Below are 27,321 nucleotides of genomic sequence, written 5' to 3'. Positions count from 1 at the left end.
TTTGTGTGCCCGGTTGGTGAAAAACCAGACAAAATTCGCTCTCCTATACCCGGCTAAGCTGCGTATCTTTAAGGGGACATCATTTAAGGAATTCAACACAGCCCAAGATGCTGAGGCCTACCTCCTAGAAGAGGCCCAAGCCACTTTCTCACCGGCTGGCCCTGACCCCATCGACCCCATCGTCCAATCCTAACATGGCCCTCAGGATGAATAATCCTCCACCCCGCAGTACCGACCAGCCCAGTGTCACAGTATACGACTGATGTGTCATCTCTTCTACCCCTCCACTACACAATACAAGACAGACCTCCTTCATCGAGAGAGACATACCTTAAGAGATGGATAGAGCACGGGAGCCAAACGGACAATCTTCACTGACTATCACCTCTCCAACAGATGCAGACTCACCCATATTGTTTCCACAGTCTGGGCTCCATACCAATCCACTCCATGCGGGAGTTCTGGAGACTATTTCCTCCCCCATTCCCCCCTCCTCCCTTCACACGTCCCCCCCAAAGGACGCCACTATGCCTATTTAATTCAATCCCCCCTCGTTCCTGCTGGGACAAGCTTGAAACTCCTGCATCTACTGGTCACATATATTGGACACAGACGTTCCTTGGATGCCACCCTGATTGCAAAGGTGACCTGGTGTCACACCTATTTCCCCCCGAGAGGCTACCCGAAAGCGAGATCTCACCGACTCGACTAGCCCATAAGGCCTAACCCCTACCTCCCCCCCCCCCCCCCTAAGGTCCATCTTTAACCTTTATAGGGTGCTAAATATTTTTTTTTGTTCTTTTGATTCAAAATTATGCGTGAAAAAAAAAAAAAAAAATGTAACAGTTATTTGAAGGCTGGGGCGAGCCTTGTGTTGCCGCGCTTATGCTGCTTAGCCCGGAGACTACGGTACCCAGAGGCCTATTCTGCCGATGGGATGCCGGAGGTCCTCTTTACTGTTTGTTTATATGTTGTGTGTTCGGGGCGTTAGGAGACCCGGGTGTGCTGCTCCTTGCAATTTCACATACTTGTGCAACAACGCTCTTTATCGCTGGAATGGCCGACCCGAGCTCCTGGTTTCCCCCATATGTTCAACCCCTTCCCTCTTCTTCCTTCGTGTGTTACCCTTTTATGTATTGTCTTGTCTCTAAGGCCGAGGATAGCAAGCAATGGATATTTTATAGAAATTTGATATATGGTCTCACATGCGAAACTAGATTTGATGTTAACATGACTGTTTATTACCCTTTAGATATTGCTGAATGTCTGATTTGAAAATTGTGACGCTGAATGTAGGTGGCTTCCACATCCCCTCTAAACGGAAAAAAATTCTGCTCTACTTACATAAGATAGAGGCAGAGATAGCCTTCTTACAGGAGACTCATCTGACTCTCCCGGAAACGCTTAAACTAAACTCTTTGGGATGGACGGTGCTGGCATCATCCCCCTATAACTCTAAATCTAGAGGTGTAGTGATTATAGCCAGAAAGCAAATGCCTGTGACTATACACTCCACTGTTTCCGATCCGGAGGGACGATTTGTACTTGTGGAGGCCACCATACACTCACTTCGGTACACGCTATGTAATGTATACGCCCCTAATGCTTTTTCCAAATTGTTTTTTCGCAACTTGGTCACCCTCCTCACCCCCCATTTAGATTCTACAATTGTTCTGGCAGGTGACTTTAATGTGGTCTCATCTAATGTGTTAGACAGGGAAACATCAGCAACACATAGAAGGGCTCTCCCTAGACATGGTATACAATATTTACTGGCCAGTTTACACCTCACTGACGTATGGAGGGCCTGCCACCCCATGGAAAGAGAATTTTCATGCCTGTCTGCAGCCCACAATACGCTCTCACGCATAGATTACATTTTTCTGTCTACTAGAGCTTTCCCATCAGTTCATGACTCTGGAATAGAAACTATCTCTGTCTCAGACCATGCGGCATGTTGGATATCGCTGCTTTCCTCGCAGGATAGGGGCCCATATATCCACTGGCGCTTCCCCAGCCACTTGGCAAACTCCAACAAGTTCAAGTCTCTACTGGAGACGACTTGGATGGATTACAAATATAACAACTCGAACATAGAAAAAGAATCCCCACTCCTCTTCTGGCAGGCATCCAAACCAGTGCTTCGGGGAACTATCATTTCCTATAATTCCCACATTCGCAAAGAAAAGGCGAAACTATATCTAGAAGCCCAGACAGCCCTAACCTCTGCCTACCAAACATTTAAAATTACCCCTACCACACCAAACAAGACTGCATTTACCCAGGCCAAAACAGTGTTTGATGCTTTATTATCAAAAATGGAAACACGTATGACATTCCAAACACAAAATAAGTACCACAAATTTGGGGGTAAATCAAACCGGTTAATGACCAATATTCTCCAAGGCCAACACCCCCCCACCATTATTACAGCCCTGTCTGACGACAAGGGCACGATGGCACACAAAGGACAGGACATTTCAAATATACTACATTCATTCTACTCACGACTCTACGCCCCTTCCCCTATTGATGAATCGAAAAAGGCATCCTTCTGGGCCTCGGTCACCTTGCCGACCTTAACGTCGGACCAAACCAGTCCACTATTGGCAGATTTCACGGAAGAAGAAATAGCCCGAGCAATTGGACAACTCAAAACGGGAAAGGCCCCAGGCCCTGACGGTCTGACCAATGAATACTACAAATTACTGGCCCCAAAACTGACAGCCCCACTAACGACCTTCTTTAACTCCCTGCTAAAGGGTGCCCCTCAACCTGCCTATTTTAACTCAGCCCTACTTAAAGTCATATTAAAACCAGGACGCGACCCCACACAGCCCTCCTCCTACCGACCCATATCCCTGCTTAATACAGACTATAAGCTCTACACCAAACTAGCAGTTAGGCTCAAATTCCTCTTACCCTCAGTAATAAATAAGGACCAAACTGGGTTTATTTGGGGTAGGCACTCTGTATTAAATGTTAGAAAACTGATTTTGGCTCTGCAGTGGTTACAGGCCTCGGAGACCAGACAACCCCATGCTGTGCTGTCACTAGATGCCGAAAAGGCTTTTGATATGATCTCATGGGATCACCTTTTTACCACTTTGGGGGAGTTTGGTATACCGGAGGCCTTTTCCAATGCAATCAGAAATCTGTACACAAATGCCAGCTCTCAGGTTTTAGCCAATAATTATTTGTCCCCCCCGTTCCCGATACTCCGAGGCACCCGACAGGGTTGCCCTCTCTCCCCCCTGCTGTTTGCCCTAGCCCTCGAACCCCTAGCAGTTAGATTACGCAACTCCCCCTCCTTTACAGGTATCAGAATAGGCGCAACAGAAGTCAAACTTAGCATGTTTGCCGACGACATGCTCTTATTTTTCTCTAATCCACAGATCGCTATCCCAGCAGCCATGTCCATTATAGACTCCTTTGGCACTTTTTCAGGTTTCAAGATAAATCACTCTAAATCACAACTCTTCCCCATAGCCATGCCCTCTGCCTTAGTGGAGGCATGTCCGTCCTTACAGCAATACAGCATATGCCAACAACACCTCAAATACTTGGGGGTACTAATCCCATTACAATTAGAAGCACTGTACGCCACTAACTTTAAACCAGCACTACAGGCAATGTCCAAATTAATAGACAGGTGGATGACACTTCCCCTCTCACTATATGGCCGCGTAACAGTGGTAAAAAGCGTCTTATTCCCGAAGTTGTCTTACTTGTTACAAATGCTACCTTTCTCATTATCTAAGAAAGATACCTCTAAATATAACACCATGATATCAAAATTCATATGGGCGTCTAAAAAACCTAGAATGGCAATGACGAGACTATTCCTCCCAAAATCGGAGGGAGGTTTCGGACTCCCCCAGGCCCAGGCGTTCTCGCACGCAGCACTTTTCAGATACGCAACTGACTGGTTCTTCCAGAAATCTAACTACACTAATAATACCCTAGAATTGGCCCTTTTTGACCCCTACTCTCCGGCAGCTCTATTACATACTCCACGGGGGAAAATCCCTGACCAGATAAAGGAGAATATCCTTTTTAAAGACACATATAGAATGTGGACTGCAATCAATAGACAGTTCGGTAGAAATTTTATGAGCTCACCCTTTTCCACTTTCTGGGGCAATCCCTGTTTCATCCCAGGTTTGGAAAACAAAATATACCAAGAGTGGAGGCAGAAGGGCATTTCTTCCATACGCAACATATTTGATCCAGGAGGCTCCTCCATACATCCCTTCTCTTACCTGACTTCAGAAAAAAACATACCCCACACCCAATTTTTTATGTACTTACAGGCCCGACACTATGCCCAATCCCTGCCAAAGTCGTTCACCACCCCCATCACCTCAGACCCGATACTCTCACTGCTAGCCCCACATAATATACTGGGGTACAGAATTAGAAACCTCTACCAACATCTAGTAACAACCCCACAAGAAAAGCTAATGCATCAATTAACCCTTAGATGGCAAGTAGATATACCTTCGCTTCCCCCATATAAAACTCTTTTTAAAACACTCCCATACTCATTGAAATACCTCCAAGCGGCTTCCCTTCAGGAAACCCACCTGAAATTTATAAACAGAGCCTATATTTCTCAACAGCAGAGAAGCCACTTCATACCTGATGACCCAGGCCTCTGCCCCAAATGCAAAATGAGAGGCGCCACTTGCTTCCACAATTTCTGGGAGTGTGGCCTGGTGAAAATATTCTGGAGAAGGCTCCTGGGTTTCCTGAATGAACTCTTTAGATTGAAGCTGACATATAGCCCTCTCCCCTTCCTGTTCTTTTACTACGCAGAATGGGACTTGGGTACAAACAAAAAAAGTATCACCCCGCTACTCACACTAATATTAGGTTTAGCGAAGAAGTTGATATTGACACACTGGATACATAGAAACCCCCCCTCGCTTACCGAACTTAAAAACTCAATTCTAAAAATCCTTTTCTTTGAACGGCAGGCTGCATTGTCCGACATAGAAAAAGGGGTGGCGCGCTTTTACGCTAAATGGGAAGTTTACATCTTGACACTTGACGCGCCAATACAAACCGCTATACAGAAAATCTTCGAAAATACAACCTGGTTCATGACACGTCAACTGACCTTACCTGCAGTTGTCACTTAGTTGGATGAGCAGCTGGATCTCCTGACAGATTAAATGGCTAGCCACATATACAGCAATGTATTTAAGATATTTACCATGAGGCCTTTTCTATCGGCAAAGCTATCCCCTACAAAATATTTGTGTTGTGTTCCCCCCAATCTTCCCCTTCCTCGCTTCCCACCCCCCTCCTTTTACCTTTATAATTGTACTGTTTAAGTAACGTGGAGACTGTTTATAACCCAGATACCCCCCCAATGTTCTGTAATGCTTTATGAGGATCCATTCGATAGTCTGACACTGGTATAAACGCCAATGGTGGATGCAATATAATTGCCGATGACAATGATAACTTATGTCCTGTATACCCCTTTCCACCATTACTAGTAACTGAAGGGGCGATATACTAGCTCCTTTAGATATAAGAATCTACAGTTGTCTTGCAACCACTCCACATAGGCGAAGACAGACGAACAAAACGAGAATTGGATGGGGTATCGTTTCTTTATTCGTCATTCATAATACCACATTTTCTGTGTACTGTTTTTCTATGCAAAAAATTTAATAAAAAATGTTTAACAAAAAAAAAAAAAAAAAAAATTATACTAAATAAAGATTAAATAGCTTTAATATAATTCATTCCCCCCCCAACTGTCTCGCTTATCGCAGGACCGTCCAGCATCTATTTAGAGAGGCAGAGGGGCTGGGGGCATGACCAGAACGACAGTGCTGGCCATGCACCCGTAGTGATGTAAAATGTGGATCCCCCTATGGCATAGACCCACACCCATTTTCCTGAGCCGTGTGATTTCTACATTGAAGATGTTTGGAGGTATGCTTGGTTTAATTAAACAAATATCAGCATATTTGGAAAAATATTAGCCCATTAAGTTTTTGTTTTTAAAGTGATTTTTTGGAGATTAAAATATTGCCTTGTAATAATCAGGGGGGGGGGGGGGGGGGGGAATACAATCATGGAACCATGACAGATGAAGCCTCAAAAAGTATGGTGGTCACTACCATAAAAGTATAATACATTCAGCCTTTAAGCGTATGCACCCCATTGGTCCAGTACGCTATTTGTGTACTGAGCTGGTGTCCCATCTGATGTCTGTTGCAGATCAGACCATCAGGCTCTCATCTTTCAATGGGATGCCAACAGTCAGAAGACCGATGCCAGAATTCCAACATCAATTAGGATGCCGGCATTTCAATCCCGTCTGCCCACATTCTGAAAGTATGTGGGCAGTTTAGTGTGCAGCCAGGAGGACGGGGTGTGTTTGGGCACTTACAGCTATGATTTGTCAACCAGCTAGCACCCTGTAGTCCAGCGCATCAGATGTATGGCAATGTGAATGCATTGTGATAAATTGCATGTGACAATAGCACATCAACTACAAAATTGCATTGAAGAACTTCCAAGAAGCTGCAGGGGGAGTTCAAGGGAAATCACATGCGACTTGAGCCTTAGATATGTTACACAAGTATATGGGGCCATTATAGAAGGGAGGGGTCAGGTCCCCATACTATAGGATTATTGACATGCAATTTGGGCTCTTTGCATGCGATTGCAGCGATCAATTGCATGAAAAGCATCCAAATTGAATGTGATTGGCAGCAGTCGTCCCAGCTGCACAAAGCAATCTGTGGGATTGCTTCTAAGCTGGGCAGACTTTGCTGGGATCGCATGCGATAAATGTCATGCAAAAGGATCGCACTGCATGAGGCAGAGGGGTTGGGGGCCAGCAGCTTACACAGCGCTGGCCATGCTCCTGTAGTGATGGTATCCTTGTAAGGCCATGCCCCCTGTGACATAGGGCACACCCCTATTTCAGCCATGCGAGCATCCAGACTTCTAAAATCAAAATGTTGGGACGTATGCTTTCACTAGAAATTTATCATATAACAAAAAAAAAAAGCTTTCTTAAAAATGGTTTCTACTTTATAAACTATACAGCCTATAATAAAAACAGTATATTCTTGAATTACTGTATATTAGTTTATATTTTCTTGTTCTAATGCTACCTTAGTGAATTTGGCCCAATTTTGATTACAACGCATTGCTAGGCATTAGCGGCACCTAGTGGTCACTTGCAGACTTGTTTGTACACTAAAGGGAAAGCCTTGTTCTTATTCCTTACTAGTGAGCCGCCCTTCTGCTTTGTACAGGTACATTTTTTCTAGTAACAGTGATGTTTTTACATAAAAAATAAAAATAAATGAGTGACTTATAATATATTTCTTTATCGACCACATTTGTCATTTTTCCTTTGGACAGGAATACAAAAAGATTTTTTTTTTTTTTTTATGTAATACGCGAAAGGGCCACAAGAAGTTGTCCTGGGAAGAACATTCCCCACTTAGATCAACTCCAGCTACATTAGGTGTTTGATCTTGTTCTTTATTCATGGTCATGGCAAAGCAAACTTATCGGGAACTGGACTTGTTTAAAATGAAACAGTAAATTTGAGGGAATCATTGGTATCCTGGGTATTAGAACATTTCTCCGGTTTCCTACCACAATCCCTTAACCCTAGAATGTCTGTATGTGTGTGTGTACATGTGGTAGGGAATATAGATTGTAAGCTCCACTGGGGCAGGGACTGTTGTGATTGTTCAAATATTCTCTGTAAAAGCGCTGCCGAATATGTGTGCGCTATATAAGAAACTGTAAATAAAATTGTTAAAAAAAAATAAAATGCACCTTTGTTATCTGATGTATTTCCATAGTTTATTTGTTTCCATTGGTGTTATGTATCACATGACGTTCCTTATGCATTTCCACCCACACCAAATGAACACTTGTTATGTTCAATGAGAAGAACAAAATGAATCAAAGAGCAGAAGCATCCGATAATAAGAAAACTAATTTTATCCTACAAACCGCATAAACAGAATTAGGTCAAAATCACAGTTCCAGAAAATCTGGCTGGCCTTCCACGTCTTCTAGAATAATCTAGTGATAGATTTCTGGGTACATTCCTGGCATCAATGCCACAATAGCCTTACAACTCCTTGTGTAACCCGGTAGCAATGCTTTAAGACGTGGACGGAAGGTTTGGTGGTTCCCCGTAAGATTCTAACTTTCTTAAGGCTGCATACGAAGGGCACCGTCCAGACGAATGACTTCTGCATTCAACATGGGGTTTTCTACAATGGTTTGTACCAGGTGGGCATACTCTTCAGGGTGGCCCAGTCGGCTGGGGAAAGGTACTTGCTTGGCCAGGAATTCTCTTGCCTTCTCAGGGAGCCCAAGGAGGAGAGGGGTTGCGAACAAGCCTGGAAAGACAGAATATTCGGTGACATTTTACAGTGTTCCGGAGCACAGAAAAAATCTAACACAAGAAAAAAAAAAAAAAAGTGTTTTCCAATGTTGGTCCCCAAGGCTCACTAGCGGTCTAGGGTTTTGCAATATTCATACTTGAGAACAGATTTAAAAAAAAAAAAAAATTTTAAGGTACTAAATAAGCCAACGGTGTTCAAGCAAAGTGCATACACACCGAGCGATTTCCCCCTGCCCAGTGATTTTTCCAGGGCGTGGACAGCTTTCCATAGTAGGAAGCTATGGAAAGCTGTCCACCCTGTCTCATCTGCTGTAATACCAGCAGATGAGTGCGGGCAGCTGGCGATGTTGCCAGAGCGCGCATCACCACTCTCCCGTACACACTAGGCCGGTTTGGAGCGGAAAGCAGCTGGTGCAACAAACTGAGCTGCTTTCAGCTCAAAATCACCCAGTGTGTATGGGGCTTTAGCGGGGGGACCAGACTCCATAACGCCTCACTGGGAACACTACAAGAAAAAAGGGTCATTGTTAATCATTTAAACCTTTCCTAGAGTAAGAATAGCACAACGAAAAAAGTCACTCATATCTAGTATTGACTAAGGAGGAAGTGTACAACAGGGAGACAACACACGGCACCAAGGTAACCTTGCGATGCTGCTCGCAGTGAAAACTCAGTCACGGAGATAGCGGGGAGTGTCTGCAAAAACAAGGCGATCTTATATGCATACAAAAAATGGCGCCATCACAACTCCCATGTGTATTCTTGAACAGCCATGAAGGCACAATGGGACCACTCGCACTCAGTTGCCGAGCATGTTGTGATGGCTTTGGTGGACGTGAGCAGCTGCCTCAGTTTGCTGCTGCTTTGTTAGTACTGCAAACGCGTCTGAATCAGGATTCCTCAGCTGTAACAGTCTCACAGAGAGCATCAGTCACAGGGGTTGTGATCATTTGGTCCACAGCATGATGGTCGACAGTCATTAGGTCGACATGGGAAAAGGTCGAAAGGTCATTAGTTCGACCTTGTCTATGTCGACAGTCAAAAGGTCGACATGGGGTTTTTCACTGTTTTTTTACCTGAACATCAACATAGTCGACATGCACTGCATCCGCTCGCTATGCGTCGGGCACGGTGCCTGGCTGTGCTCGGCACACTATTTTATTCTCCCACCATGCCCTAGTGGATGGTAGGGCATGAAATACCGCCTGTCGGCACACGTCGGGTCAAAAAACAGTGAAAAAACCCATGTCGACTTAGACATTGTCGAACTAATTACCTGTTGAACTGACGGCCTTTCCACCTAGACCCATGTCGACCTAGACCCATGTCGACCATCATGCTGTAGACCAAATGACCGTATCCCCAGTCACAGACACAACATAGGCAGCTATTTTGTGTGGTAATGCATTCTTTCACAAAAACTCTAATCAGATTTTATAGTTTGTAGTGAATTTCCTGGCTGCAATTGCATAAAGAGAAATAAAATGTAAACTACTTATATTACTATATCTGTATAAGTGGGACCCTCTTTCTTTACTACAGGTGTCCCATATGAATAAGTTGAGGGGGGGGATCCCAGATAAGGGATCACAAGGATGCCTGGCAAACGTAACTTTATTAAATCGCACAAACTCACAGCAGACATTTGTGGACCGACCCTCTACACAGCTTATCAATTTGCCAGCAATCCATGACCTCACTGAATAATCCCCCAACTACTATCCCTGTAGGGCTGGTCATAGATGTATGACTAGGCATCATTCCCAAGAACATTACTGCTGGACACAAAATGGCTGCCTTCACTATGTGTAGGCATCAGGTAGTATAAACAAATGGTTCCCTAGTGCAAGGATGGGGAACCTTTGGCTCCCAGCTGTTGCTGAAGTAAACATCCCAGCATGCTCTGCTACAGTTTTGCTTTTTGACAATGCTAAATAGTTGCACGGCATGCTTGTATGTGTAGTTCAACAACAGTTGAAGGCCAAAGGTTCCCCTTCCCTGCCCTAGCAGGTCACATTTATGTAAGTAAAACAGATATAAAAAGGAAAGTACCAGGAGCGATGGTCACGACTCTGATGCCAAGTGGAGCCAGATCTCGAGCGATAGGGAGCGTCATTCCTACAATTCCCCCTTTGGAGGCAGAGTAGGCCGCCTGTCCAACCTGCAACAGTACACAATGTGACCAATACAGCAAAGCTCATGTGACACATTACAAATAACCAGAAGTAGGCAATTTCATATACATATAAAATAAACCATGCTGGGAAATCACACTACACCAGAGAGGAGCACGGTGCCGTTGGACCTCAGGATCTCCACCTGCTTCCTTGTGCAATCACCAGTTACACATTTATCCTACATGTTCTTAGCTGAACACAAGAATTAGAGGGGGAGAGGGACAGATTACTGTGCTACCCAGAACTTAACAATTGTGTAGGAACAAAAACAGCAGCATGGACGATGTAATGGTTAGTATTACTGCCTCACAGCACTGGGGGTTGGTTCCCACGTTACATCTGCCCCACCTACAGCAGCATGGTTTTGTCCATTTAAGAAAAAAAAAAAAAAAAGTGCTTTGTTTGCTAAAGAGTCCAAAGGAGAAAACACAATACACACAGGGCCCAATTCCAGCTTGAATACATGGTCAATGTCCACAAGACTGAGCAATTAATGGTAGACTGTACATGCACCGCGGTAGAGTTGCGATGCCGCTCTCGCTGAGAATTTCAGCGCAGTTATTGACAGGAAGGTATTGTTTAAGGTAGGAAACAGGGAATGTCTGCAAGCAAAAATGCGTATCAATCCAGTTTCCATAATCAGATGAGATCATGTACATAGAGAAACACGCCTCCAGTGTCTCTATTGGCGCGTCCACTCTTCATGATCAGACACTCATTTCGGAAGTCTATGGGCCGGATTCAAAGTTGATCGCTGTTGTGCGAATTTGCAATCCGTTTGATCATGGAATGACATTCATGTGCACAAATTGTAGTGCGCATGCCCAAATAGCAAACTGGATTGACAGGAAGCTGGCGTTTGGGGGGTGGTAACTGAACTTTTTTTTTTTAACTGAGTGTCCAAAAAAGAAAAATGCAGGCCTGCCCAGGCGTTTTAAGGGAGGATGTGTGACGCCAGTGCGTGCTTCGGTCTGCCTGTCGCAGAACTGTAGAAGGGTCAGACTTACTCACATGTACACAGACTGGAACTCACAGATTTGCGCAGGTTTTCTGTCTGTCTCGGCGACGGCTATCTAGTTGCAGTCATCTGCAACTTTGCAGATGAGCGACCAGGTCTGAATTAGGCCCTATGTTTTTGCACCAAGGCTGAGTATATGTATGCAGTTGCCATGGCGCTGGTGGATGTGATGTGAGCGTTTGCCTCACTTCACTTGACATGATTAGCAAGTCCAAAGTCCACAAAAAATAAATACATTTGCAGCTGTGTAATGTGCACACAAATCACTATCACAATCTGCACAAGGAATAGTGTGCAGATGTGAAGGTTAAAGAGTCCGCATCTGTGTACGGGATACAGCCGCTAGGTTGACACTATAAAGGTCAACATACATTAGGTCGACCACTAACGGTTCACAGGGCTTAGGGCTACACAAGCATTAGGTCGACAATGGGAGAGTCGACATGCGTTTTTCACATGGTTTTTATTTTTAGCCGACCTGACCATCCACTAGGGCGTGGAAGGAGAATACGATAGGATCCGAAGCACAGCGAGCCATGCGAAGGGACGCGGTACACTGATATGGGGTTCATGTCGACTTACAGCGAAATTCGGAACAAAACAAATAACCGTGAAAAACTCATGTCTACCTAATGTATCAGTTGTATTGACTTTCCAACCCACGTCTACCTATTTCATGTGTTGACCTTAAGTGGTCAAAACCTAAATATATGTCGACCCTGTGACCCATACCCCTATGTACACAACCGAAAGCGATTACAAGCAACTGGAATCATAAGCACCGGTATCGCTCCTGATATAAGGATGAATGGGCCTCACTGGTTGGTAGTGAGGTGTCTGCAACTAGTATAAGTGTCCCGTGACCATGTATACAAAGCTGCAGCCTGTTTAGAGGTTTCAGGAGGATCTCCCGCATGAAGGAATGGGTTGGGGCAGATGCAAAGGAATGTAATGATGCCGCTGTCCCAAGCTGAAGGCTGCAGAGATGTCATGGTCGCTGAATGCAGGGGGATAGTCGCATGGATTTCTTCTAGCTGGAATTGCCACCGCTCTAGGTCAACTCAGAGACAGACCCTCCATTTACTGTAGGAGGAATGTATCCAACACACAAATACATACAGATGACACAACACATCTTTCTCATACTCCAAAATGTTAGGTCATTACATAAAAAGAAGCGCCTGACCTGTCCATCAAAGGCAGCGATGCTGGCTGTATTAATGATGACTCCTTTCTGTCCATCAACATCTGGCTCATTCTTCACCATCTCTGCTGTCGCTAGACGAATAACATTAAAAGTTCCGGCAATGTTCACCTAAGAGAATAGCAAATAAAATATAACTCAACAACTTTTATCGGGTCCGGTATGATATGCCGGCGGTCGGAATACCGATGCCGGAATCCCGACCGCCGCAATGTCAACAAGGGGGGGCTGTGGAACGCTTGCGGGCGCACAACAGCATGGGCACACTATTTTATTCTCCCTCTATGGTTGTCGTGGACAAAGTGCCGGCATTGCGGCGGTCGGGATTCCGGCATCGATATTTCGACCGCCGGCATATTGACCGCATCCCTTTTTATCTTACCACCAAAAACAAGTACTAATGTAATTTAATCGCTAAATTATCCAAGCTGATGTTTGATGCTGCAGCGTATATTGGCCTTGATGCAGACTGTATTCATTCCCAGGGGGACCTTGCGCATGTTAACTGCATACCATGTGCAGTGGTCCGATAATCGGCCATCCTGCGATCGGGTCTGAATCAGGCCCATTATTTGTTCACACTCAAATGATTGAAAACTGTAGAAATTCTTCCAAAATACAGGTTTTAATACAATAGCTTATACAAACAGAGAAAATAGAAAATCAAGTTCTAATATCGTTTAAACCTACATTTATGACCCTCTGGAAATCTTCCAAGCTGTGCGGCCTCTGTTTGCTTTTGTTGTAGGTTTTTATAGCTACGGCAATCCCAGCGCAGTTCACCACAATATTCACTCCTCCAAACTTGGAACGGGCCACCTCCAACGCATTTGTCACATCCGACTCGGAGGTCACCTACATTCAATTACCGGCAGAAAGCAAATCAGATTAATATTGACGCAAAAAAATAAAAAATATGAAAAACATTTATGTATAAAAAGAGGTTGCATGTTTTTATTTAAAAGTGGAAGCAGGCAAACTTTTTTTTTTGTTGAAGTCAAACATGGTCCTTTAAAAGATTTAATATGGCCACCAGCATCACAAGTACACCATAGGTGAGACATCTATATTACAGATGAGCAGGTTTGGTTTCCTGGAACCAAACCCACCCGAACTTAGGACTTCCAGAGCAGATCAGAGTCCCGGCACGTTGTCCTTCCAGACTCGGAATTGGGAATGAAACAAAACATCATCTTAGTGGAGTCAGATCTCAGAGTTTGGGTCTATAAAGTTGTCTTCTGACTGATCCAGTCAACATCTGTTATGTGAGACAACGGCTGTCTCAGGCAACCAGTGGCCTGGTAAAATGGGAACGGCTGCTGATTGGATGTGACAGACAGGAGTGTAGAGAGACAAGTTGGGGACCTGTCAAACTGTCTGAATGGTCATCGGCCACTGTAGCCCTGTCAATGTGCAGAATTGGATGGTCTGGGCTGCTCTGCCCTTTCTCAACCTGACCCTGTATCAGCATCTTGCAGAGAGAAAAAAGTGATTTTCCACTAAGGAGAGGTAAGCGGGATTATTTGGGCTGAAAAATAAAAATCAGACAGGCTCCTGTAGTATTTAATTGGGACTTTCTCCTGAGGAAGCTGAGTCACCATAGCCCAGAGTAATGCATTAACATTGTACCTGACTCCTGTTACTGAAATAGACTTCTGTATGGACTTTGCCATTCACCTAGGAACATTCTGAATACCAGTGGATCTTTCCCATTCATCTACAAATTTGTTTGCTGCACGGACTGTTTGGACAGTCTCATATGGACTCGAGGAAGAAATACCAATACACGTGGTCTAGATCGTGCTTGCATTTATACCTTCTCACATATATGCCTTTTCTTTACCATATAAAGCCCAATGTATATAAACTAGCACTGGTTTCACTGCTTCTCGGATTTGAGAGATGATTAATATCACGGTGGGTGGGATACTGGCAGTCAGAATCCAGATGCCAGCGTTCCAGCGAACAGCCGGTGTCTGAATCCCAACTGCTGGAATATCCTGATAGGAAGTGTGCAAGGGGGGTTTAGCATTCGGCCGGGTGAGGGGGTGCAGTGGTTGGAAGATTTAGGCACTTTCCTCAGATTATACAGGGACTGTTTGTTAGTTTTTTCATAGACAGTTCATTATCAATAGTTAAAAATCACAATGAACACATTAGGAAACATACAAAACATTGAAATACCCCAATAGAATAACATAGGCCATGATGGGGGGAGAATAGCAAGAAAAAGACTCCTAAAACACTTATCCTTGTAAACCTTAAGGGTCCCATACCCTACTCGACTTCTGTGGGGGAACTCGCACTGAATTCCCCTTGAGCAGCTGGGAGCCTGCGGTACTACTACAAGAGATTTATCACGAGATCCCAGTTTCCTGCCGCGGGGAGAGGGGCAGACCTGGCTGCATAAATGCATGTACGTATCTCCACCTCCACTGCACACGGGACTGCCAGAATCGGATGAAATCGGACCCAAATTGCATATAGGCCTTAAGACCAGGGCTATTTTTCAGCAGGCTTCAGCAGGAACTGAGACCCTTATTCTAGTTCACTCTGACAAAATATTTCTTAGAGGGACAAAACCATGTGCACTGCAGGTGAGGCAGGTGTTACTTGTGCAGAGATAATTAGATTTGGGTGGGGTTTTATACCTGCCTCACCTGCAGTGCACATGGTTTGTCCATCTAAGAAATATTTTGTCAGAAAGAGTGAACTAGAATAAGGGCCTCAGTTCCTGCTGGAGCCTGCTGAAAAATAGCCCTGCTTAAGACTATACAAAATCGTAATAAACTGATGACCCTTAGTACGATCATCCCATGTAATCAAAATTGAAAGTAATGTGACAGTACAAAAACCATGAGGTGGTTTCAAAAACTTGTAAGATTTTAATAAAAATAAAAGTTGCATAAGCCTAGACTTAACAGTTTCTAGGAAGGGAGAGGCCGAAGCCCGTTTGCTAAGTAGGACTTTTTTGTCCAGTTAATAGTGTGATAATAGACCTAAATTACTGACCCACAGCTCAAGGTAATGGGTATGGAATGAATTTCCTTCTATGTCGTCGCGATCATGATGCAAGAAATATCAGGAGTCCGATTCTTAAAGAAGAATTTTTATTGAATAAAAAAACCCTCACCCACATTAGAGAGCAAAAAGGATACTCTCTGGGCAAGTATCAAAGACAGAATGCCTGCTGCGTTGTCCCCAGAACTTGAATATATAAAAAGGCATAACATTTTAATATTAACCTCCCCATAATTATATCATAATATTTCCTAATACGGATAAAATAAATATATGGTCATATCTTTATAACTTTCAGACCAGTGCGTTTTGAGACAAATAATATATGTCAATGGAGTTGGCAACATCTCATTGAGATGTCCTTGCAATTCTAAGAAACAAAATGGTATGTGTAGGGGTTAACGGCCAGTTGGAGATAGTTCCTGGGTTGGGGACCATTTTTTGGAAGGCTGGAAGTCCATTCTGGGAATTACCTGGCCTAATAGCAATATCAGCAAACAAGTGATTGAGATTTTAGATTATGCAAGTGTCAGGTCACATCTGTTCTGAAGGAAGTTAATCGTTAATATAGTCAGCTAGTCACAGAACAGAAGTATATAGGGGTAGATTTATTAAGCTTGGGGAAGTGCTAAAGTGTCTGGTCTTGATCACCGGCCAATCAGCTCCTACCTGTCATTTTTCAAACTAAGCCTGTAACTTCACAATTAAAAGATGATTGGCCGGTGATAAAGTACCAGCCACATTATCACTTCACCAAGCAAAATAAATCTGCCCCATAGTGCATTATCTGCATACATATAGGAATATGCGTCCAAATCTAAAACTACCCGAATAAATAATAGTTTTGACAGTGGTTACAGCATAAACAAACTTATAAAATGGAGTTAATATACCTTACGTATTCCCCCAAAACTTTTGTATCCCTTTGCAGGACTGAAATGATGGAAAAAGATGCATTAAAGCGGTTACAAGAGCCAGACTTACCAGGCACCAACTTACTTCTACGGGGGCTTGGGAAATATATGCTCGATCAACACTATATAGATCAGGGCTGGGCAACACCGGCCCTCCAGATGTTTGTGAACTACACATCCCAGGATGCTTTGCATTAGTTTTGCTATGTGGCCATGCTGAAACTAATGCAAAGCATCCTGGGATGTGTAGTTCACTAACATCTGGAGGGCCGGTGTTGCCCAGCCCTGATATAGATGAACCTCTTGAAGCCACAAACACAAATATTGCAACGATGACCATTCCTAGCGTTTACCAGGAGAGCTGTCCTTTGCTACTTATTTAATGCATATAGCTTTACTACATGCTGCAACGCTTGTTGATAAGTGACTAATTGCATCGAGCGCAAAATGCAACGCTTAAACCACCCTGTCCTTGCAGGGACTATGCATTAATCATTGTATTTGTAAGGAGATCTTGGCAGTGTTAGTGAATAAGATCACGTTGCTGGATGCACTTTCATTAGGCAGATATATGAAGCCGCGCTGATTTTAGCTTTTTTCTTTAACCCCTTCCCGACGCAGCATGTTTTTGCCTTCCTGACAGAGGCCTTTTTTTCAAATCTGACATGTTTCACTTAAGTGGGGATAACTTTTTTTTGCTTTTACTTATCCCAGTGATTTTGAGATTGTTTTCCCGTGACACATTGTACTTTAAATTAGTGGTAAATTTTGGTCGATACAGTTTTTTTTTTTTTGTGAAAAATACCAAAATGTCGTAAAAAAATGGAACATTTTGCTATTTGCAAAATGTAAAATTTTCTGCTTGTGAGACAAATAATCATACCACTCAAAATAGTTAATAACTAACATAGACCATATCTAAACCTTATTTTTAAATCATTATTTCAAGCTCCTTCAATTTTTTTGGACACTAGGGGGCAGCAGAGTCTAAATTTTACCCATCACACATTAAAACGCTGTTTTTGGCTGTTCACGTTTGAACAGCCAATCGCAGCGATCGCCCATGACGGGGGGCATCGCTGCCCCCCCTGGGCAATGAGGGAGGATGTCTGCTGTCACCTACGCAACATCTCACGCATCAGACCATTCCTCTCCACTGACGCGACCAAAATTCTCATTCACTCTCTTGTCATCTCCCGCCTTGACTACTGCAACATCCTTCTCTCCGGGCTACCTCTCACCCGCCTCGCACCTCTCCAATCCATTCTTAACGCTGCTGCTAGGCTCATCTTCCTCTCCCGCCGCTCTACCTCCGCCTCCCTCCTCTGTCTATCTCTTCACTGGCTCCCCATTCCTTTCCGAGTTCTCTTTAAACTCCTCACCACCACCTACAAAGCTCTCTCCTCCTCCACCGCTCCTTACCTCTCTTCACTGATCTCTATCCACACTCCCTCCCGTCCTCTTCGCTCCATCGCTGACCGCCGACTGACCTCTCACCTAATCACCTCCTCCCACTCCCGTGTCCAAGACTTCTCTCGCGCTGCCCCCCTGCACTGGAACAACCTCCCGCCACCCATCAGGCTTTCTGATTCCCTTACCTCCTTCAAGCGCTCCCTCAAAACCCACTTTTTTCGACTAGCCTATCCCTCCTCCTAACCTCTTTTGATCCTCTTATCCTGCCTCCGTTCCCCTCCGTTCCTACTTATCCTATTGTTTTTCGTTCGTCCACCCACCTATTTTTAGTATGTTAACTCTTATGAGTAGGGCCCTCCTTCCTCACGTACTCACCCTACCTCTTTACCTCACCTGTGCTCCTGTCCTGTTCTTCCCTTCCTCTACTTCATCTTTAGTCTCCTTGACAATTTTGACACCTACTTCTGAACTGATGCTGATTTTAGTTCTACCAGCTATACCCCCATTTATACTGTATTTTTCAACACACCCTGTACGTTACCTCGTCATTTTTTTTGTTTGCTATGTACGGCGCTGCGGACACTTTGCGGCGCCCTATAAATAAACGTACTACTACTACTACTACAGCAGACATTGTCCCTCTGTCACCGCGTCTGTAGACGCAGTGGCACTTTGAAGTCATGACGTACATGTACGTCATGTGTTGGGAAGTACATCCCGGCCATGACGTACATGTACGTCAAATGTCGGGAAGGGGTTAAAAATAAATAAATCCAAAACAAAACCATTATTCCAAATTCAAGACCTGGAGCTCGGTGCACATCTCTAGTTTATTTATACCTACATCAGTCGGCGCAAATGCACATTTCTCTCCAAGAGACTGCGCAACGCTGCTCCCGTCGGTGCTTGGTAAATCAAGGATGACGGCGCTGGCTCCATGACGCACTAACCGCTCCACTGTGGCCCGACCAAGACCCGAGGCTCCCCCAGTGACAATTCCAACCAGGCCCTGGAACAACAGCACTTTCATTGTAGAAAGAATTACAGGAATACAATAAATACATTAAAACAATATATACATGGCCTAAAGCATAATTCATGAGGATGCAGCTACCAATTTATAGGGCATGGGTCCTTTAACTGCGGCCCTCCAGATGTTGTGAAACTACAATTCCCAGCATGCCTTGCCACAGTTTTAACACTCCCTTATAGGAAAACTGTGGCAAGGCATGCTGGGATTTGTAGTTTCACCACATCTGGAGGGCCGCAGTTTGAGGACCCATGTTATAGGGACCTTACCGATTGGTTTACTGCACTATGGAGGAATTTAAATTTTTGCCGTCTAAATTTTCCTCCATTGATGGCAAGCATAACTGAATCGGTTTTTTTTTCTCCCCAAGGGGCCAGGACACGGAGTATAGTTTGCCCCCGACACCCGTAAAGCTCAAGGTTCTGATTGGCCCATAGGCCAATCAGTCAAACTAAAAAGATGATCATCGATAGGCAAAACCATCATCCATTGCATAGTATGCCACCATCAATGGCTGTTTGCACTATTGCAGCGATGGCCATCCCTACTGATGTCCGTGTCAGTCCCGGGTTCTAGGGCCCGTTGCTTAAGAAGCTGCTTGGAGATTGCATAGGACACGAATCAGATTTAAAGACGAGTCACAGGGAGCTAAAAGGAGGAATTGCTCAGGTGTCCTGCGGTTATACTGTCCACACTAGCTCCTTAGGAGAACATAATGACAGGTAAGCAGTGACGGTTATGGTGTTCACATTAGGGCATTTTTAACTCTACACCCTTGTAGGGGTGCCGGACGGGGTCAAAACACCGAAAGCCGGGTTGGCTGTCGGCTATTTTCCCTCGTGGGGGTCCACGACCCCCATAGAGGGAGACTAGAATGCGTAGAGAGCCACCGTGCACGCAGCTAGCCCGCAAGGGGCTTAGTTGCGTTCACCATGCTGTCTGGGTCCGGCCAGTTGGGACCCCGACTGTCGGACCCCTATACCACACCCCCCTGGTAGAAGGTCTCTTCTGTGGAAGCAGAGGAGACTAGCACAGACTGTATTGTTTTCATCTGGGGCACAATGTGTTTACATTTTGTGTTCCATGGGAGACATTGGGGAACAATGATAATTTTTTATTTTTTTTATGTAGGTACCAATGTGATATTAGTTTTCATGTGCGGGCCAATGTATTTATATTTGATACCTGTGAGGACTGTGTGATTATTTTTTTTCATATGGGGACCAATGGGTTTGTTTATTTATCCTGTGGGGAGCCAATGTGTTTTTGCAGGAGGGGGTCTGATGGTGTACCTTGGTAAATTTTAAATTCTTCTTTGGTGTGCAGAGTTAAAAAATCACTGCTATACAGACTTCAAACAGGTTAATGGTAAACAATCGATGGTCACCCTTGGTGCAGCTGGTGATCATCGATGGTTGTTGTGGAAGCATATCGACTGCTGGGTCCTGGTGTCCAGCTGTATACAAAAGCAGCGTGGGAGAGGGAGCCCCAGATATAACCAATGCTGCTGATTGGGTGACTGCACAGTCACCAGACACCCTGCTATGATACAGTCACCACCAGTCTGCCACTGGAGGGAATCTGCAGGAAGACCCCCCCCATTGCCAGCCATTGGGCAGAAGCTTTGATGAAAGAGTGAATGGTGCAGGGGCCTACTTTGATTTTCCGTAGGACCTGCAGCACATTCTGTATATACCTCCCACGGTACTGGTCTCATGGTCCTCTTCCCTAGCCACTCACTAATAACTCACCTTCAGGCTTCTCAAGTTTGCCATGTTTCCACAAGCAGATCCCTGACAGATGAACCAGCAGCCAATCTATTGCATAGAAGATAAGAAGTAAGCTAATCAGAGAAAAGCAAACATCATTTTAAGCTAAAGGCCCCCATACACTAGGGCGACTTGTCCTTAGGACAAGTCGCCCCCGACTTCCCCCTGAGCTTCCCCGGCTGCTCCCCGGGGGAGCTTGATTAGATTGGCACTTGATGTGCCATTTTTTACATGTGATAAATTGTCTCGATTTATCACATGTAAAAAACCCGGGGAGCAGGGCTGCTGGTGGGAGTGGGGGGGCTGGGGACGCTGCGGGGGACACAGGCGGCATAGAGCCGGAAGCTGTCAGTGATAGAAAAAAAAAGCCTATACAATGAATGGGCAGCCTGTGATTGGCTGAGCGCTCTCTCAGCCAATTGCTGACTGGCTGAGAGAGCGCTCAGCCAATCACAGGCCGCCCATTCATTGTATGGGCTTTTTTTTTTTTTTATTCCGTACTGACAGCTCCCGCCGGCTCCCCCTGCCCGGCTCTATGCCGCCTGTGTCCCCCGCAGCGTCCCCAGCCCCCCCTGCTCCCTCTACCCGCGCCGCCCCACTAGGTCCCAAGTCGGGTGGTCGGACGTGCAGCAGGTCCGACCACCCGACGCAGATCCGATGCGCACGGGACCGCGCATCGGATCTGAGGGGACATCTAAACTAGCCGATTTTGGTCCGATTTCGGCCAGATCCGACTGATCTGGCTGAAATCTGACCAAAATCGGCTAGTGTATGGGGGCCTTAACTTTTAAGCTGTGTACACATGCTTAGATTTTTCCCTGTTTTCGATTCGATTTTGCTTATAGAAGCAAAATCGAATCCACATCGAATGGTTTTTAGGACACTTTCGATCTGCATTCGATTCGAAACGTGCTCCTGTTTTCTCAAGATCGAATACAAAAAATCTACTATGCAGCCAAGGAAATCTCAAATTCGATCCAGTAAAATCGAATGAGTACATTGTGCCTACATTGTGAAATCGAATCGAATGCAAAAGTACAGATCTAATGCCAAATCGAATGGGATGATCTAATAGAAAATCGAATCTAACATCAAATCTAAGCATGTGTACAGGGCTTAAAACTAATGAAAACGATTATTCCATCTGCAGTTATCCAAAAGCTAAATGGCTGGGTGAAAAAAAAAAAAAATCAATGCAGCACAGTCTTAAAGGGACCATCACTGCTTGCCAGTAGTATTAAAGGTATTGTGCTGACACAATCAAACACCAGGACTATGCACGGTTTGTGTACAGAATGCCAGACCCTGACACAGACTGGGTCTCTCGTACAGCTCTCACCAGAAGCCTTTTCCTCGATAACACTAGATAACATCCTGTGGATCTCAAACAATGGTGGAACAACAATTCCCAGGATGCCCTGATGCCATGGTGGGATTTGCTAGAGAGCCCACAAGTCTGCTATCCTAAGCACCCAGCCTTAGTGCTGCTGGCCCTGTGTACATGCAGCAAATACATGGCTCCCCTGTGCAGCAGCCCCATGTAACACACACACACACACACAATATAGTCACCTGCTGCTACTGCTACTGCTACTTGTTCCTGCACTCAGTCACCTCTGACTCATCCCATGTGATGAGATCTGTCCTGTTCCCTCCTCCCCCTCTTGCCTCGGTTACCCTCTCATTCTACTTCCGGGTCTCTCCACCCCCTCAGTTCAACAAACTTTATCAACAGCTGTTTCTCGTTTACAGGGTTTTTCTTTATGCAATTGCAAAGCCATGCTGGATAATTATTGTTATTTATATCACAAGGCTGCAGTCAGCTTCTCATTCACGCTCCATCTTCATATTTAGAACGTGTATTAAAACTAAGCAACAATAGCATTAAAACAGGTGCATTGTGTCATATAAAGACCCCAAGTGCAAGGCTTACCTACCTTTATGACCCCCATACAGTACATTTCGGACAAGTTGGACCTGATTGTCCCGTCTGCACCCCAGGAGGGCTCACACAGAATTTGCCACTTGATGTGCCAAGTTTTTGCATGTGATAAATCGCATGCAATTCATCACATGCAGCTGAAATGCAAGGAGCCAAGTTGCATTAATAAAAAAAAAAAAATGATGGCTGCACAGTTATTTGTATGGTTTGTTTTATTTAAGTGCGCCCACCGCCTAGCTTCGCCATCCCGCCTCTCTGGTCCCCCTCGCCGGCTCGCAGCATTCCCCGCCCGCTGCCTCTGCACGTCCCCTGTCCACATGTGCCCGCCTTTACCCCTGCTTTAATAAACATGTCACATGATGCGGGATGATGGCTGCATACTATGGAATGACAGTCATTGTATTCGCCATCCCTAACTAAGCAAAATTGGCAATTAAACGGCATAAATCCCATATAGACGGCCATTTTCTTATGATCCCCTAAGACAGGCATGTCCAAACTATGGCCCTCCAGCTGTTGTGAAACTACAAGTCCCATCATGCATTGCCATAGTTTTGTTATTAGGGAATGCTAAAACTATGTCAAGGCATGCTGGGACGTGTAGTTTCACAACAGCTGGAGGGCCACTCTTTGGACATGCCTGCCCTAAGAAGTGCTCACATCATGCTCAGCACTCAGCTTCTTACAAGTCCAGTCCTGTAGTTTATTATGTATCCTGTGGTAAGCAATCATAACTGAGTACATTGGTAGATGTGGCCGGCGACCCCTGTTCCACATGGAGAATGGTGGCACTGAAGGGGTTATCTCCATCCTGTATTAATTGTTATAATGGGTCTAAGCACAAGTGTTTTAACTCTGGGGTGGCTATTCTGGTTCACATGGAAAGACACAATCACTGCAGCATACCTCCCAACTTTATCTCCTGCTGGGTTGGGACAGGTGCGCAGCGTAAAGGGGGCGTAGACTATGAAAACGCCACCGTTTTCTGCCGCTCTGCGCCACTGAATAGACGCTGTGCGCACAGCGTCTTTTCTCTTCAGGCTTGGGGGACGACGACTTCAAACTGCCCCCCCCCCCCCACACACACACACACACACACACCGTGGGACAATGCATATAGTTTTGTCCATTAAAGAGTGATTGTGCCTTTCCGAGTGAACAAGAATAACCCCTTGTATTTGAACTGCCGCAACCTGAACCTTCTCTGGCTGCTGCACAGAGATGTTAAGAGTACACCTGGTGCACTGGGGGTAGTGGTGTGGTAGGTGGCCAGTTGCAGGGGAGCCACTTTAGCTGAGAGGCCAAACCTGGAGCTGCACTGCAGGACTGTGGGTGAACATATCTCCCGATGCCCCTGAGCCACATTGGTAGTGTGCTGGGAGCTGCTGCTGGGCTCTGGGGGGAAACCAGAGCTGCCACTGGGTGTGAGAGGGAAGCTGGTTCGAAGGCACCGGTGCAGGGCACCAGTTCCACTCTCGGGTGTGGCAAGGCAGTGGCACTAAAAGACACATACTAACCCCCGATTCACTGATGGAGAGCCCCAGCAGCTCTCTGTTTGCTGTTAGGTCTCCCTGACACCTCCCATGGTTGGCCATCTCTGAAGCTTGGATTAAGGGGGCGTATTTAAGTAGTGCACATTTTTTCTGACAGTTGAAACATCTGCTCTCTTCGCAGATTTTAGACTATTCAATTAAAGTTACGATTTTTCGACTGACGGAAAATTGTCATGGTCAGAAAACACATGGATAAGCGAATTACTCACCGGTCCACATGTTTTAGTCGAAATTGTGGTGCTTATCTTCCAGTTTCTGATGGTGGTGGTCTGCTCATTCGCAGATATGCGCATGTGCGGACCCCGCCAAGGCATTCGCACTGACAGGGGGTGGGCGGGGGCAGATGTTTTAAAAATGCTAGGCATTCCCCTGAGAATTCAGGAGTGGCGTTGCCTGCTCGGTCACATGACCTCAGTGCCCGCCCCATATTCAGTGATCTGTGGAGGAAATAAAAGACTGCGTTTAGACTGATTTTATTTCCGAAGAGGAAAGAAAACATTTGATGGTCGGCGACCATTAAATGATTTCTCTCCCCTTGGGCTGCATGTGAGGGGATGTGTTCTCGTACACATCACCTCACATGGTACATGTGATGGGATGTGGGTGGTGGCGGGCGGCACTGTCCTGTTCGCTAGGCTACAAGTATACGCAGCCTAGAGAACAGGTGTGACTCAGGCCCAGTGTAACATATGGCCAGTATAGGCCTGGAAAATACTCCGCATTATCCAGTTGTATTTGGCTGAAGCCTGCATGGATCAATCAGATCCACGCAGACTTCTAAGTGTAAAAATAGAAAAAAATAATTATTTAAAAAACGGCGTGCTGCCCCTGCCTGGCCATTACCATCCCCGGGCTCAATGAGCATGGTCCTGGTTTTAGAAATTCAGGGTTAAAACCTAATAGGGGTTCCCCGTAAATTCTAAAACTTCACAAAATACTGGGGACAAAATGACTAGGGGTCAACAGCCGGCAGGGTAATGCCACAACCGAGGAAAACTATTTATACCTGTTCCCCTGGCCAAAGAATTAACCCACTGACTGTTCAGCCCAGACAGGGACCCTCCAATATTAACCCTGCCCAGGCTGAAGCACGGAGCTGTCCCCAATGCCCCAGGGCGGTGGGCACCGGGCTGATGCTTTAAGTGTAAAAGATAATGTGCAACATTGTGAAACTACAAGTCCCAGCAAGTCTGCACGGTTATGGTATAAAACATAGACTGACTCATGATAGACAGTCATATGGTCGACCAATGGTCGACAGGGTCAAAAGGTCAACATGGTTAAAAGGTCGACATGAAAACGGTCTAAAGGTCCAAAAGTCGACAGACAAAAGGTCTACAGGGGAAAAGGTCGACATGAGGGTTTCATGTTTTTAGGGTGTCTGTTGACCTGGACACTGTCTAAGCGTACTGTGTCCACTCGCCGTGCTTCGGGCTTGGTGCCTCGCCGTGCTCGGCACACTATTATATTCTCTCTCCACGCCCTAGTGGATGGAAGGGCATGAAATACCACCTGTCAGCACATGTCGGCTGAAAATGTAGTAAAAAAAATGCATGTCGACCTTTTGACCATGTCAACTTTTAGACCCTGTCGACCTATTGGGTGCCCACCTTTAACCCCTGTTGACCTTTTGACCCTGTCAACCTTTTTTACCGTCGACCATATGACTGTCTATCATGAGTCAGTCTATGATCAATCCGGATACCGTCTGCACTGCATGCAGGGTTTATCCACCACCGCGCCCAGTCTGAATCGAGCCCAATATTATTTAAGCCCATAAGCCAAGACTGTCTCCTCATTGGGGTGATTCTAATCGCCTCGGAACGGGGCAAATTCGGCCCGTTCCGATGGTTGGGGAACTGCGAATGTGCATTTTTTTTGCGTGTCTCCTTTGCGAATGGCTTCAGCTACTTGCATAGTCGCCAAGCCATTCGCAGAAAGCTGGGTGGACAGAGGCATGGTTGGGTGTTGCCCATGGGAATGCCAAGCATTTCATGGGCATCCCCATGGAAACCCTGGCCATTCCCACTGAAATGCGGGCAGGATGAAGTGTGCCGGGGGTGGGGCCATATGATGTCAGCTGCCCGCCCTGTCTTTGTCCCAGCTGGTGCAAATAAAATTCAGTCTCCACAGGGGTATTCGCCGGGTCGGGCTCTCAGGCACTGGGTAAACTGTGATCCTTGCAGCTTACGGAGTCAACCAGAATCAGCATCATTGTCCCTATAACTCAGGCAGGATGTATTTGTGTCAAAACTCAGAAGTCGGCCATTTTGAGGTTTGGAAAACATTCCCCATATGTGTCTAGCACTGGAAAGGCAAACTTTGCAGAGCTTATACCCAGTAAATAACACCATCTAATAGTGCCCCCACATCTTGAGCTGCTACATTTGAAGGGCACGGGTGAAGCGGAGTGGCCACGCCCCCTTTCCTATCCTTTCGTTGGACAGTTTTGACGATTTCTAATGAAGTACCAAAAGTAACTGATTGAGGAATGCTGATCAGGGTGCGGATCTCATGCTCCTTCCAGTACCTGCCCGATGCTGCTCCCCTCCCCCGCTTCTGTACGGGAAGGGCCATACCCCGCCTAGAGCTCTGTTTCAAGGGAAACTATCCGGCGGTTGCTGCTATAACAAATGCAGTGAACGCAGCCTAAGCTAACTCTATGTCTGCTGCTGCAGGGTTGATGATCCCCCGGGTAACCGGTTGGATCCAACTCAGCCAATCGGCGAACTTGAAGAGGAGGTGTTTAATGGAGTGTAGGGGAGTTACAGACACTTCCTGTTGGCAGGCCTGTGGCTGCTAAGATACTAAGATGTCAGTATTCAACGCAGCCCCCTCATACACCAATTACCCCTCGCTCCATTTTTTGAGCATGG

General features: G+C 45.6%; 2 protein-coding genes across 4 annotated transcripts in view; both read right to left on the bottom strand.

Moving 5' to 3' along the window:
• Window positions 1-22,605, bottom strand: part of LOC146035406 (3-hydroxyacyl-CoA dehydrogenase type-2-like) — a 232,060-nt gene extending 209,455 nt beyond the window's left edge. Inside the window, exon 1 of the mRNA XM_083158825.1 lies at window positions 22,534-22,605. The gene's annotated coding sequence lies outside the window, so the exon portion shown is untranslated. The remainder of the gene's footprint in view (window positions 1-22,533) is intronic.
• LOC146035405 (3-hydroxyacyl-CoA dehydrogenase type-2-like) lies at window positions 7,826-22,645 on the bottom strand. 3 transcript variants are annotated; one of them, XM_083158822.1, is made up of 7 exons: window positions 22,523-22,645; window positions 20,933-20,998; window positions 18,996-19,160; window positions 13,494-13,658; window positions 12,786-12,914; window positions 10,457-10,565; window positions 7,826-8,399 (listed from the first exon to the last, which is right to left on the bottom strand). In XM_083158822.1, exons 2-7 carry the CDS (start codon window positions 20,954-20,956, stop codon window positions 8,209-8,211), a joined length of 783 nt encoding a protein of 260 aa, XP_083014948.1. In that variant the 5' UTR covers window positions 20,957-20,998; window positions 22,523-22,645; the 3' UTR covers window positions 7,826-8,208. The 3 variants fall into 3 exon arrangements, with proteins under 3 accessions (XP_083014948.1, XP_083014949.1, XP_083014950.1); XM_083158823.1 differs by having other exon boundaries at window positions 20,933-21,000; window positions 22,534-22,614; XM_083158824.1 differs by lacking the exon at window positions 22,523-22,645 and adding an exon at window positions 22,290-22,412.
• Window positions 22,646-27,321: the final 4,676 nt, after the last annotated feature.

This window comes from Crinia signifera, chromosome 9 (assembly GCF_055691185.1).
Source record: "Crinia signifera chromosome 9, ASM5569118v1, whole genome shotgun sequence".
In the NCBI taxonomy this organism is placed as follows: domain Eukaryota; kingdom Metazoa; phylum Chordata; class Amphibia; order Anura; family Myobatrachidae; genus Crinia; species Crinia signifera.
This window is presented reverse-complemented; position numbering and strand designations above follow the sequence as displayed.

What these genes read in the sequence shown, in the direction of transcription:
- LOC146035405 (XM_083158822.1), bottom strand. Translation starts at nt 20,956, where the DNA reads ATGGCAAACTTGAGAAGCCTGAAG. An exon ending in GTGCATTTGCGCCGACTGAT is followed by an intron (nt 13,659 to 18,995) that starts GTAGGTATAAAT and finishes AATTGAATGTAG; the next exon opens with GTGACCTCCGAGTCGGATGT. An exon ending in TCGCTGCCTTTGATGGACAG is followed by an intron (nt 10,566 to 12,785) that starts GTCAGGCGCTTC and finishes GTACTGTTGCAG; the next exon opens with GTTGGACAGGCGGCCTACTC.